Source organism: Aethalodelphis obliquidens, unplaced genomic scaffold (assembly GCF_003676395.1).
Source record: "Aethalodelphis obliquidens isolate GAN/ISIS:26980383/991018 unplaced genomic scaffold, ASM367639v1 scaffold90, whole genome shotgun sequence".
Lineage (NCBI taxonomy): Eukaryota > Metazoa > Chordata > Mammalia > Artiodactyla > Delphinidae > Aethalodelphis > Aethalodelphis obliquidens.
In genome coordinates, this window is record NW_020838034.1 from 1,365,085 (window position 1) to 1,379,275 (window position 14,191).

Consider the following 14,191-nt stretch of genomic DNA (forward strand, 5'->3'; position numbering starts at 1 on the left):
TGGAAGGGCAGACTTTCTAGAACTCACACTGCCCAGCCAGGGAGAGCCTCCCTCAAGAGACAGTGAGTCCCGGTGACAGGCCGGCCCACAGAGGCTGGAGGGGCCTCCTGCACTGGTGAGGGGTGCGCCCCCTCCTGTCACCTCTGAGGACCTACCGAGCCTCAGGTGCATGACTTGAAGCCAGAGTTTGGTTGAGAGGTTCCCAATAATGTTTCAGAGTCTTCTTTCTCAAAAACACAAGTTGTCCAAACTAATAACAAATACGAACACTATTCTAGAAGGTACGCCTAGCCTCCTGTGTGTGCTGGGCCAGGGCCAGGGCCAGGGGCCTGGATGTGAGCGACTGGGGCAGGGCTGGGGGGAGGTGGAAACACGGTCATCTGGTTCCTGCTAAAATTTAGCCAAGTGACCATTAACTGGTGTTGATGAGGAAGTGACGAGCATATCCTTAACACAGGCCCCTGACTTCACCCCACGGAGGAGAGGAGCCATACGCTCACCCTGCCCTACTTCCCAACAGATAAGCAGCAGCTGGCCTTTCCCTACTGAAGAGGCTTTCCAAGCGTCCCCTCTGGATCAGCACCGGCCATCACGCTTGGGATAACCCTCCCCCCACTCTCAGGAAGCAGGTCCCCCAGACGGCGGGCACCAACCGCAATCAGAGAATTACAGAATCGGGAGGGGAGGGGGGCGGGACGGGTGCTTAGGGTCCCCAATGAACAGATGTGGAAACTTGAGGCCCAAGACCACAGAGCTGAGTCATGGTCTAAAAGGCTTTGGAAACCAGATAGCTTGAATCCAGCATTCTTTCATTCAAAATATGCCCTGCAGACACCTGCTCTCTGTCAGACACCGTGGGTCCCTGGAAATACAAAGATTAACAGCGGGCTTCCCTGGTGGCGCAGTGGTTGAGAGTCCGCCTGCCGACGCAGGGTTCGTGCCCCGATCCGGGAGGATCCCAAATGCCGCAGAGCGACTGGGCCCGTGAGCCATGGCCGCTGAGCCTGCGTGTCCGGAGCCTGTGCTCCACGGCGGGAAAGGCCATGGCAGTGAGAGGCCCACGTATGGCAAAAAAAAAAAAAAAAGATTAACAGCATCATTGTCCCTGAGGGTGGGGGAAAGGATACAGAACAGAAAATCACAATATGGTCAGGTGAGTGCATACAAGGGTCCTGCTGACTGTCTGGGCCCAAACCGTTCCCATTTCCCTCTGGCAGGAGAAGGTCCCACTAGACCTTTCCAGAAGAAAGAACTTCACTGGACAGGTAAGAGGCACAGAGGGAGCCAGGTTCTGGTGACTCCCCACGTGACAGTGGGCCAGGGAGGATAAGGGGCTGGGCGGCGGGAGCTGAGAGTGCAGGAAGGGCCGGGCTAGAGCAGGGAGGAAGTCCAACCACCTGCCAGTACCGGGCAGTTGTGACAGTGACCATCTGGTGGGCACAGCTTGTACCTGGACGAGGTCCAGCTGGAAGCAGTGGGACAGAGGTCACAGGAAAGAGACCAGTTTCCACTTCATAAAGGCCCACTCTGCACTGTCAACTGTTACCCCCCCTGCTTATGAGTTGGGTGATATGACTTCCATACTTCAGATGCGGAAACCGATGCAGCCCAGAGAAGTTGTTATTGGCTCAAGGTCATTCAGGCTGAAGTGTCTGAGCCAGGATTTAATGCCACTGACTTCACTTTGTTTCTCCAAACTGTGAGTGTCAGGCCAAGACAAGTGACTGAAAAGCATCCTCTGCTGCCCATAATTAGGGTGAAGCAGAGACTGGCTATGAGATGAGGATGGACAAAGTGTGCCCAGCGAGGTGCTAGCCTATCAGCATCACGGCCCTGCCACCAGGCCAGAACTGAGGTCACAACTGCAGTTGGGTGGGATCAGGTCTGAGAGCCAAGGCTGCAAGCCCTAGAGGGAGGTGGGGTAGGACCCCAAGAGAATCAGAGGGAGGGATGCCTGGCTCTTCCCATCCCAATGCCTGGAGTGGAAAGCAGCAGCAGTCAGGTTGAGTGGAACCGTCGTGCGGGTGTGAGGCTGAGATCAGCTCCTCTCCCCTCCCTCAAGCCTGGATCACAGATGAGTTCATGACTCTGCCTTTTTCTCTGGCCTGTGCAACCCCTCTGCACAGGTCAAGGTGATACACAGTAGTATAGACGCCCTCTAGATGAGGGTTCAGGGGCTCAGAGAAGTTGAGGAGATACATGGGTCCCACAGCTGGTTTGGGGTGGGGTGAACCCAGCCTGGAGCCCCGACTGTGACTCATGGTCCTGTCTCTGATCCTGGCCCGTTCCTCCTGCCTGTACTCCTGGCTCCTTTCTGGGGTTGACTGGACCACGGTCTGGGTTAAAGCCCACCTGCGTTGCCCAGGTCAGACCCCACGAAGGAAGCTGCTTGGTGGTGTCTGGGACTCTCAGCCTCCCCACACCTGTGACCCCCCCAGAGATTAAACAGTCCCCACCTTCTAGATTAGTGTCCTCTGGTTATCAACAGAGTGGAGGTAAGGTGGCCTGGAGCCAGGGCTCCCACACCCAGGCCAGCCGCAGAGGTCCCTGACACCCAGCGGCAAAGCAGAGCCCCTCCAGGAGCAGGAGACACTGGCCCATCTCTGCCTGTGCAGCCGCTCAGCCCAGAAACGCTGAGTGACAAAAGCGATGAGATTTGAAGTGTTTTACAGTTTACAGAGCTCTCTCATACGCTCCCCATTCATCCTCACAACGACCCATAAATGGCAGAATAAAACCGCCATGTTCCAGACGAGGAAAAGTTCACATGTTCCAGTCCAGAAAGGTCTCAGGGCTGGCCAAAGACACGCTGTAAGAAGAGGTCATGGGCGAGACTCGGCCCCAGCTTTTCTGACTCTGAGTTCTGGTCTTTGTCAATTTCTTGCCTGCTGCCCAGATGTGGATCTATCTGTGCTCCTCCAGCCAAATGACAGGAGTTATATTTAGATGCGTATGCATGTGAGAAAAAACATCTGGATACTTTAGAACTACCCAGGGCCCCAGCAGAGCAGGTCAGCCTGAAGGGCCCAGTGAGAGGGAGACCCATTGTCATGAGAAGATGCTACAGATATGCTCACTCCTGCCTGCCCTTCCCAGCCCAGGTCGAACCATCCTCCCTACATCGGCCAAACTGGAGTGCACCCCAGAGGTTAAGCCAATACCTCTCTGGGTGCCAAGTGACTCCTGGACAGCAAGAAACAGAGGCCTCTTCAACTCCAGCAGCTTCTATTCTATCTAGAAAATGTCTCCTCCCTGGCAGAGTCCAGTGGGAGCAAAGTCTACACCAGTCAGAAATACAGATTCCCGGTGGTGTCTGGTGCAGTGTCTGTGTGTGTGTGTGTGTGTGTGTGTGTGTGTGTGTGTGTGTGTGTGTGTGTGTATGCAGGGGCACAGCAGGCAGGTCTGTTTCACTTGGGGGACTCAGTGGCTCAAGTTCAGAAAGGATCCAGCAAGAGATAGAAAGGGCAAAGCAAGTCTCACCGTAGAATGGTGCAGAATGAAAATTCTAAGCAGGACTGCCCCCCAACTCATGAAGTCGCGTTTGCCTCTGGGATCCCCACTTGAAGATAATGCCACAGTTGTTCTAAAGCCACAGGACAGCCTCACAATTCCCTCTCCCACGAGGGTCCAAACCAAAAGAGAAGATCCACAATCTCAGATACCTTTTGCTGAAATCACCCAAGTAGCTACTGAAAGGGTAGGTTTGGGAGGGGGGACGGGCTCAGCCTGGAGCAAAGGAATAGCCCCTGCATGAAGGGGTGTGGGCGAGGGCACCTACCTGGACTTCACGTGTGTGATAGGCGATGATCAAACCCAAAAGGATGATGGTGGACAGACTGATAAGGCATTTCAGGGCCAGTGAAAACATGGAATCCTGCAGGAGAAAGGGAAAGAGAGGATTAGGGAAATCCGGGAGGGAGCATCTCATTTTACTCTGAGGCTGTGTTAAGGGGTGGGGGTGAGGGGCAGTGAAGGCAAAGGAAAGACTGTCACCAGCGCCTCCTGGGAGCAGGATACAGCACAAAGGTAGCCTGAGCCCCGAAAGTACCTTGGGCTGGGCCCTGGGCCGGCTCCGTCTCAGCCGCTGCCCTCTGAGCCTCTGTTTTCTAGGGTTAAATCATATTTGCATTCCTGCGATGAACCCTGCTTGGGCGTGATGTATTCTGTTTGTTATACATGCCTAGACTCGGTTTGCTGATGTGTTGTTTAGAATATTTGCCTCCATGCTCAGAAGTCACATGAACATAATTCTTTTTGATGCTGCTGTTATATGGTTTGGGCATCAATACTGTGCCAGCTTGAGCCTCCCTTTTCTCTTAACAAACCTGAACCAGAGGCTTCCGAGGTCCCTTCCATCTCTGACAATGCAGAGTTCTTTCAGGAATGAATGAGAATGTCCTGGCAGCAGCTCTCATCTCCCGTTTTAGGGCCAAGGGCGGGGAGGGAAGCGAGGGTGGCAGAGGAGCTACTGGAAAGAGAAGGGGGCCGAGCACAGGAGCAGAGAGGGGTCCTGGGCAGGAGAAGGGCCCTGAGGGTCCCTCCAGCTGAGGCTGGGGGAAACAGGGTGGGCCACTTGCCTTCACTGCAGTCCTCCAGCCCCAGGGCAGCTTAGGGGACCCACGTGGTTAGCAGCAAGAGCTCTGGGACCAGCCAACAGAATCCAAACCCTGACGTAGCCACTTACTAGCCACGTAACCTCAGTCTGCTCACTCCATCTCTCTGTGCTCGGTTGCCTCAGACATCAGATGGGGACAACATCAGTACCTACGTCTCAGGGCTGCTGTGAAGGATAAAGGCATTTGTCTATGTAAAGTGTCTAGCCCAGTGCCAGGCCCTGTGAGGGCTGGCTACTATCATCTACCTCACCTCCTCTACAGGGCTGGTGCCTCCTGGGCATTTGGAAGCCAGGGAGTAGAGGCAGCTCCCAGTCCCAAAGGAAGGCAGGAACACAGCCCTGAGCAAAGGCAGCAGAAAGCCAGGCAGTACTTCCAAGCACTGTGTTGTGGCTTCACGTATCCTGAGAGAGGCACGCCACATGAGAAACAGCCCCCGTGCTCCAGAATCATAACATGCTTGATGTCTGCAAAGCACCTTAAAGTTTACAAGGTGGTTTCACATCTTGTTCTCATCCATCCTTGAGACAGCCCTTGGCCTCTGGCCCAGCTTTATAGATATTACAGGCAGAGGCTCAGAGAGGTGAGTGGCTCATACCAGAGTCCAAAGCCAAGACCTCTGACTCTCAGCCTGACTCCCAGCCCAGAGCACTGCCCGCACCCCTCAGGCCCACTCTCAATGGGAAACAGTAAAAATGTGAGAAGTGCCCATTTACACAGACCCAAATGACTACATAAGACGATAATGGAAGGTGTTTCGAAGGTGAGACATGATTAATTACCACATGAAACCTACAATAGAGCTAGGGAGGGAGACATCACAGTCCAAGAAAGCAAGCTTTCAGAGACAGAGGGAGAGGTGGCTGAGATCTCCAGCGTTGGGGGGGGGGGGGTGTCCAATATGGCAGCCACTTAGAGTCAGTGGAGGGCTTGGACTTAAACCCAGGACTCCCAGATGCCCAAGTCCCTGTTCTCAACCACCCTCTGCAGGCTGAGATGGAAAGAAAGCAGCTCTCCCTGGTGTCTGCCAATCTACCATTCATTTATTTGATATAGTTTTGGGGCCCACTCTGCGCCAGACACAAGCTAGTGCTGGGGACCCAAGGGAGAACTAGTGAAGGAGCTCATTCATTCTTTCTTTCTTTCATGACGATTTCAACAACTTCCCATTTCTTGAGCACCTGCTAGATGTCCAACAGTGTGCTGGATACTGCAGGATATTTATAGAGGGGCCCTGCCCACCACAAGTTTCCAATCTGGCTTATACACAAACCCCAGCTTTCTACACTGTACAGGATCATCCAGCTGTGGGGAAAATTCTCCATTCTGCCCTGCCCAGAGACAACAGTCTAAGCATAATCCACTTTTCATTTAGCCTCTTGCATGTTCTACACTTAATGAAGAGCAGCCTGCAATCATTTACTCAGTGCACATGCACAGAGGTGCCTTGGGGGGTATTCTGCTGCTCCAGTTAAGGGCCCAAAGGAAAACAGAACACAGTTCCAGCCCTCAGGAAGGTTCCACTCTTCGAAAGCACTATTGGATGCCTGAAACACCACCCAAAGCGCAAGACCGACTGGGGCTGAAGAGAGCAGGTGGTGAATTCAGGGACACTCAGATACTTTTAGGACAAGACTACCTCCCTATAGGAATCAACTGGGGACAGATCATGATGTTTTTGAGCCAGAAATGACCATAACTTTCTTCTCAAAGGGGTCTGACATCTGGGGAGCATCATGCCTCCCCAGGGAAGGATTTGGGATCAGCTGCACATTTCAAACTTTAATTTGTTTCTTTTGGCAGAAAGTAACTGAAATCAGAATCCAAGTCTATTTCCAACATTTTTAGAGGAAGAGGTGAAGGGAAAGGGGCCAGATGCTGTCTCTTCTCCTTTGAGCTTCTTCCTTTTGTTCTAAACCTCAAAGCGTTTACATAAGAGTCAACTCCACCTGCTTCTTCGTTTTGGTCAGTGAAATCTCATCGGCCAGTCCCAGCCCCATAGGGAGATGCGTGTGCACTGGATCAGTGGGAATGCTCATTACTTCACAGATTTCCTTGCATTCTCTATCAATCACATGTCAATAAAAATTAAACCATCAACCATTTTTAATAGCAGGAAAATACGTCAAAGAAGTCTGGCTGGATTAGAAATGTTTTCTATTTGTTAAAATGTTGAATTATCATCTTTTCTTTTCTGTCTGAACTCCAGTGAAGCTTGAAATTGATATGGTTCTTTGGGTGATGGCAGCAACTCAGGGCTGGCTAATTAGCTGCCACACACCACATGTGTGTATGTACACACACCTGCTCAGCCCCCACTCACTGCTATCTAAGGGCCAAAGGGACTCATAGGGCTGGAAGGGAGTCCTGTGGTCAACTGCTCAACACTTCTCTCCTGCAACTCAGAATTTTTCAATAGAGTAATATCCTTCATACACAGCAATGCTTAAGAATTATATCCCAACAGATGAGAGTTGTTTTTTTAAAGCCATTTATTCCTAAATGTCCCAAAATATTAGAGTGGGTAAGTAAATTGGAGAATAGCCAGTGATGGAACACTATGTTGCCACTTAAAGCCACTTCTGCAGAGAATATTTGAAGATATCAGGAAAGGATCATGATATAATATCAAGTCAAAAACCCAGACCCCAAAACTGTAAATATGGTATATTTCCAATTATTTTTTAATTTTTTACTTTTTTAATGTAAAAAAAGACTGCAAATATATAGTGTCATTCTATAAAGTGTCAGGGTACACAGTTGTATTACCTCTGATGATCTGAGTACAACAGGTGCTTAATAAGTGCTTCTTGAAACTACTTAATAATAGTACTTTTATTTTTACCTAACATTTATTAAGTACTGACTACATACCAGGTCCCAGACTATGCCTTCTATACAGATTACTTCGCATTCTCACCCTACAGATGAGGTCATAATGTCTCCATTTTACTGATTAAAAAACAAAACAAAACAAAACAAAACTGAGGGTCATAGAGACAAAGTGACTTTTCCAAGGTCATACAGCTAGCCCAGACTTTAGCTATATATCAGATTTTTCTATATACCACGCTTCCCCCCTGCCTTCAAAACGAACTAGGCTCCCGTGTGAGATAGTGAGTTCCTGTCACCTTAGTAGAGGCTGGCTACAGCCATCAGGGGTGCTGTAGAGGAGATTCCTAGCAGGGAAGGAGGGTGCACCACATTTCTGCAAGATGCCCCTATCCACGTGGTCCTGTTCTGTTCCAAGCCATGAGCCAGCCCTTCACAGATCTGTGACTTGTTGACGACAACAACCCGTTATAAAGCGCTACTGTAGGGGCCTACCATGCAAGGTGGACATCGTCAACCCACTCTTACAGAGAAGGAAACTGAGGCGCCAAGAAGTTACCTAATTTGTCCAAGGACATGGCCAACAAATGGCCAAGTCAGGACTGAAGAAGCCAGGATTTACTCCAGATCATCTACTTCCAGGTTCTGTGCCCTGCCTGTGCACCAACACCCCACCTGCCCGGCTGGTCAGGCCTTTCCAGCCTCCAATTTCTTCAGTGAGGCTTCTCAGAACTGCTCTAGCCCTTCCTCCCCGAGGCTGTGCAGACTGTGATGGAGTGTGTTCCCAGCTTCTGAGCCAGCCATATAAATTGCTCTCCCGGCCGCCCTGCAGCTTCCAAAGACAAGCCAGAATTGTAATGATTATGGTAGATTTTCCAGAGACTTTGAAGTTCTAAATGTATTATATTGTTTGGAACATTTGAAAATAACAGAAAACCATGCAGGCAGAGTCCTAGAGGGGCATTGAACAGAAGTTAAATACCAGGTAGAGACGTGCAGGTGCCTTCCCCAAAGTATGTGTGTGTGTGTGTGTGCGCGCGCGCGTGTGTGTGCGTGCGTGCGTGTGTGTACATATGTGATCCATTCATGATCTTTGTCACTGGCTGGAACCCCCAAAGGGGAAGAGGTAATATCATCTAAAGTCTGTATCTACTGAATTAAGATTTACGTTTTGTGCATTCGACTTGGGAAATAATTGATTTAGAAATCTTTTCAGTTTAATAAGGTCAACTTTTCCTTCAATTTCATGGAGAGGCTCCAAAATTGATTGACATTCAGCATCAGCTTAGTACTGTGGCTCTGTAATGGTTGTCCTAATTAGACACTCTTGCTAATTAACGCTATGCAAATTAAAACCAGCCCCTTATCCACTGGCCAGGAAGACTGCATTCGTGATTGCTGTTCTCTGCGGAGACGGAGCTTCTTTCCTCAACCTGGTGCTTTCATACCAGCACCAAGCCCCTGCCTTCCTCCTTCCTCTGCTCTCATCCTGCCTCTTTCTCATAGTCTCTCATTCTCGTCCACTCTCCACACCTTTCACCCTCATGCTCATCTCTTAGCTCAGGCTCATGGTCCCAGGTTGAGCTGCCTGATTTAAGTACCTCCCTGGCTCTTCCTGGCATTCTCAGAGTGACTGCCCAGCCTGGTTCCTACCAGAAGTCAGCTACCAGAATCCTATTTTGGTCACTCATGGTCCAGAATGGAATCACTCAGACCCTCTGCGTCCTTGGATGTCCAACTTGCAAACAGGGGAAACAGGCAAAGCTGTCACGATGGGGTGGGAGGGTGGGCCCTGGGGGCTTCAAAGGGCACCTGGGTCTCCGACAGGCCTGAGGAGGGAGAAGTTCCAAGAAGCCAGGGTGCTTCATAACTAAGAGGTCTCTGGAGCTGGGCCCTGGGCTTGCCATCAGAGGGCCCAGAGGGTCTGGGCCTCCTCCACGGTAAATGCCTGGCTTTGGACAAGCTGCTTCACTCTTCTAGGCCTCAATACCCCCAGTAAAATGAGACTCTTGGACCAAATAGCCCCTGAAGCCTAATGGCCGATGGCACTGGGCGCATACTGGCCATGACACATACACAGGTCATAGGGACACTCCCAATATTTCTTTCTTTTTTTCTCCTTTTCTCAGGCATTTCTATACATGATAAAATTGTGAGTGTGAAATAGTCAGCAACAAAACTCACTCATGCCAACTTCTCCTCAAATAGAACGAGATAGCTAACAAAGAAAATTACCATTGTCTCTTTCTAAATAACATGGGATTTGGAATCAAAAGGCCAGAATTCAAGTCGTATCTTTGCTGCTCACTAGCTATGTGACACTGGACCTGTCACTTAACCTCTCTGGGCCTCTGTTTCCTTCTCTGCAAGCCAGATGTAACAGGACCAACTCTCACAGATACTGGAGGATAAAGTAAAATAATGCATATGAAAAAACTCATTCTTTTTTCACACACAAAAGAGCTCACATTCTCTTGTAGCCAAACGCCCTTTCTCTTGCTGCACAGATGTCTGTGCAGGTAAACTCAGCTGGTTCTCAGTCAGGGGCTGCTGAATGCACCTCCAATATCAGCATTTTAGGGTTGCAACAATTTACAAAGATGCTCCCCCAGCCATTTCAGAAAGATAGCTTTGGCGTCCTGCAATGGGCCAAACATTCATTCACTCATCCATTCACACTATAAATATTTACAGAGCACTTAACTATGCCCAGGCCCTGTGCTGGGTACTTGCAAAACGCCAGGGATTCCCCCACTCCATCCACCCCCAGTCCGCTGAGCCTGAATCCCACCTGGCAGACAAAGGGCAGATGAGTAGGGCCTGGAAGAAATGGGCAGGAAGCCCAGGCTGAGAGAAAAGACCTACAAGTAGCTCCTTGAATGACCAGGACCAGAAGAGGCGACCCTAGAGAGGCAGCTGAACCCGAACTGACCCTACATCCTGAATGTGAAGTGAGGAATACAGACTGACCCAAGGCCAAAGGAGCTTCAGAGAGTACCTTCTCCCCAAAGATGCTGTTTGCTAAGGATGCGGGCTCTCTCTGCAGACAAGGAGGGCATGAGACCTTCTTCTGCTCAATGACCACCAGGGCTGAGCATCATCCTGGGTCCTAGAGACCAAGCTCCAGGCACCTTCCACCTTCCTGAGCTCTCTGTGTGGGTGTCTTTACCAGGTCCCAGGGGCTGTCTCTCACCGCCAAGATGGAAACCCCAGAAGGGCAGGATTTCAAATTTGTTTGTCCACTTCTACATCCTGGCACCTCAGACATTGTCCGGCACATAGCAGGTCAATAAGTATCAGTTGAATGCTGAATATTTGAATGAAAGGAACAAAATTTTGAGATGTGTCAAGCAGGTAGACACTTCCTTCCTGAACTCCCAAATACAGCTAAAGGAACATGATAAAAATAACAGCCTACATCTACTGTGCGCTTCCCATTGCCAGGCGCTGTTGTAACTGCTTTAGATCCTCGGAACAACCCCATGCGAGGCCCAGGGAGGTTCCGTCACTTGCCCACCATCCCCAAGCAAGGACAGAGTAGATGTCAGATTCCAACCCAGGCAGAAGTTAGACCCAAAGGTCTGTGCTCTCTCCACCCAGAGAGTCTCATGACACACGGGCTGCCTGTCATCGGAACATCGTCTTCCATGCCCAGTCTTCCTGGGCAGGACTAATCTCCCCATCTCACCCCACTCTCTGATGAGGCCCCAGTCATGTCACCATTAAACCCCGGTCACTTAGTAGCATGACAGACAGTCAGCAGCCTAACGTCAGGGCTGGGGGTCTGCATCGTTGTTGCGAGTTCAGCCCAGACCAGGCCTGGTATGGGGCGGGCAGGCAGGAAATGCTTGTGGAGTGAAGGATGCCAATGGCCTCAAAATGAAACTCATAAAGTCAAGTTGGCCTGGGCCATTTCTCTGTGGCCCTCCACTTTGTCACTCCCAGAGGAGATGGCTGAGGGACATCATGCAGTTAACACAAGGGCATTCGGGTCTGAGCAGCGGGTGGCCTGGTAATGGTTAGTGAAACCAGCACAACGACCAGGACACCAATTAAGAAGACATCATCCTCCCCAGGCCTCGGCCCTCCCGCTGTGCGATGACCCAAGGAGGAAAAAATGGTCATTTGGGAGACCACGCTACCAAAACATCAAGTCAGATGGGTCACCCCTAAGGCCACAAACATAATTCCAATTAAGGAGATGATTTCCTTTACAAGGTCTGAGCAGAGGGGAAATGGCATATCATGAATTCTCTATTGCATGCTTGCTTATAATTTAGTTTCCTGCCCCACTTATAACATTGGCAAAGATTCCATGCAATTCAATCAAAATGTTTTATTATATACTTGCCATGTGCCAGGCACTGTGCTAAGTGTAGGAGGCAGGAATACACATGATGAGGTCTTTCTGAAGGCAGTTTGGGGCTTGCTTCTCCTAAAGTAGCCAAGAGCTGGTCTACTAGGACTCTTCCAACATGAAATAAGCACTTAACAAATGTTTGTTGGGTGAATGAATGTGGAAGGGTCAAACTTTTGAGCTCTATACCAAGGCAGAATGAAACCAGAGGGGGGTTGAGTCTCCTCACCCCATCAGGGAGTATGCAGGTGGGAAGGATGCCCACCAGGCACCAACAGCCCAGGCCATTCTAGAACTGAGGGACCTTGACCCCCAACCCAGAATAATTGAATCAAATCTCTGCAGGTGAGGCCTGGACACTGACATTTAAAAAAATATTTCAGCGATTCAAATGTGCAGGCCAGGGATGAGAAATGCTGCTCTAGGGGCACAAGAAAGAAGTGCAGAAGGCTGGGGCTGACATCATAGCCTTGAGGAGACTCTGTTGAACAGTTAGTCATATGCATAAGCAGTGGAGCTCCTTACAGTTAAAAGGAAATGTAAAAGCCATCTAGTTAAATGGCTCATGACTCTCCTCTGTAAGATTCCTGGCATATAGTCATTCAGTCTCTGCTTGATTACCTCCAGGGACAGGGAACTCACTTCCTATCAAGGCAGCCTATCTCTATGTTGGAAAGGCTCTGACTTTTTCACAGATCTGGCTTCAGCTTTCTCAGGTGCTTAGCCCCCAATAAAGCTAAACAAACAAATGCCTCTGTGAAGCCTCACTCTGATTTTGGCATCATATGTGCCTATGCAAAAGTCCTCAATAAGTGAGCACCTCCCCAAGACAAATACCAATAAAAATATAGACACCAGGCCTGGAGGTCAGCTCATCCCCACCCTTCATTCTACATGAGGACACTGAGGCCCAGTGGGGCTGGCTCGGCCCCTATCAAACACTAGCCTGTGTTGAAGCAAAGCTTAGAACCTGGGTATTGGGTCCCCCAGGCTTATGCTCACGGGGTGGGCATCCCTGCCCACCCTGTCTCCCCTGTTTCTGAAGATATAACAACTCTAAATTTATCTGTTCTCCAAAAGCCTAGATCCCTATCCTGGAAGTCACCTCCAAACCTTTCACGTAGCCACTTTATTTCCTTCTCCAATAAACAATCTGCTCCTGATTACCTTTCATCCTCCTCTGCTTGTGGAATGGAGCGCTCTTGGCCAGTCAGCAATTACATCACTCTTGTGGTGTCAAAAAGCCCATACGGCCTTCTCCAGCTTTGATGAATGCACACCTGTCACTATGCATCTCATTCTGAAGGTCCCAGCCCCTGCCATCATCTTGGGAGAAGCACATACTAAAGGTCTCTTGTCCTAGTCGCAACATGCATCCTGGCAACCTGGGGGGTCCTCAATTACAGAGAACCACTTAATCTTTCTTCACCCCCCAAGGTGTGGCAGAGCCCTGCTGGAAGGCTGCTCAGTTTGCCATCACCATGACGGGTTCTCCTCGCAAATATCCACTGCTACCCTCACCAAGACCATGGTCCCCATATTTCCTCCAACTTGCAGGAGCCCCCCTTTTTTAATGTTCTAGAATGTTGGAGACAAATAACTGTGCTTTCTGGATGGCTTGCTTTGAAGTTGTTTTCTTTTCTCTTATTAAAACCTATCTGGCCCCCAAACCAATAAAACAGCAGGAAATCACTTTGCTCTGCAGAAGGCTGTGTGTGAACACTGGGTTCCCAGCTAGAACCGAACCAGCCCAGACAGGGCTTGACCTAGGACTGGGCTTCTCTCTCCCCATCCTGCCCCAGGACATACACCAGACTCCTGGATTCTCTGCAGGAGCTGTGGTCAACCAATTGCAATGAACTGGGTAAATGCATCTTCAGATGGATAGAATCTGAAATAAGAATTCTCACCACCTGACAGCCACAGAGAAGCATGTGTTGGTTTTAAAGACACAAAGCAAGGCCTACAGACTACCCCCACCCTTCATCTCTCATCCCCTTCACCCCCCCCACCCAGTTCTCTTCCCTCTTTTCACCCTCCAGCCCCTGCCTCTCTCCGCACCAGAGGCTGCTGCGGTGGCAGAAGCAACACCATGATCCCACCTACACCTTCCAACCTCATCAGAGGTTTCCACAACCCACTTCTCTGCCTACTTCCAGCCTGGTGTCCAGAGGCAAGACCACTTCCATCCCCACGCAGGGCACAATCAACCCCTGAGCCTGGCAATGTTTGGGCCAAATGAAAATTTTAAGACGCCTAGAAATCACATATGGTGAGAAAAACAACCGCCTGGCAGGCTCCACAGACATCTCTGAAGGCTGGAGCTTCCCGGATCAGGAACAGCCCTGTCCTGTGTTTCCCCTGCCACGTTTCCAGGCTTCCCAGAGCA

General features: G+C 50.1%; 1 protein-coding gene across 2 annotated transcripts in view; it reads right to left on the bottom strand.

Annotated features, from left to right (window-relative positions):
* KCNN3 (potassium calcium-activated channel subfamily N member 3) overlaps window positions 1-14,191 on the bottom strand; it is a 178,053-nt gene that overhangs the window by 118,317 nt on the left and 45,545 nt on the right. For both annotated transcript variants that reach the window (XM_027095381.1, XM_027095380.1), the window contains exon 2: window positions 3,779-3,874. In XM_027095381.1, coding sequence (XP_026951182.1) covers window positions 3,779-3,874 — 96 coding nt within the window. The remainder of the gene's footprint in view (window positions 1-3,778; window positions 3,875-14,191) is intronic.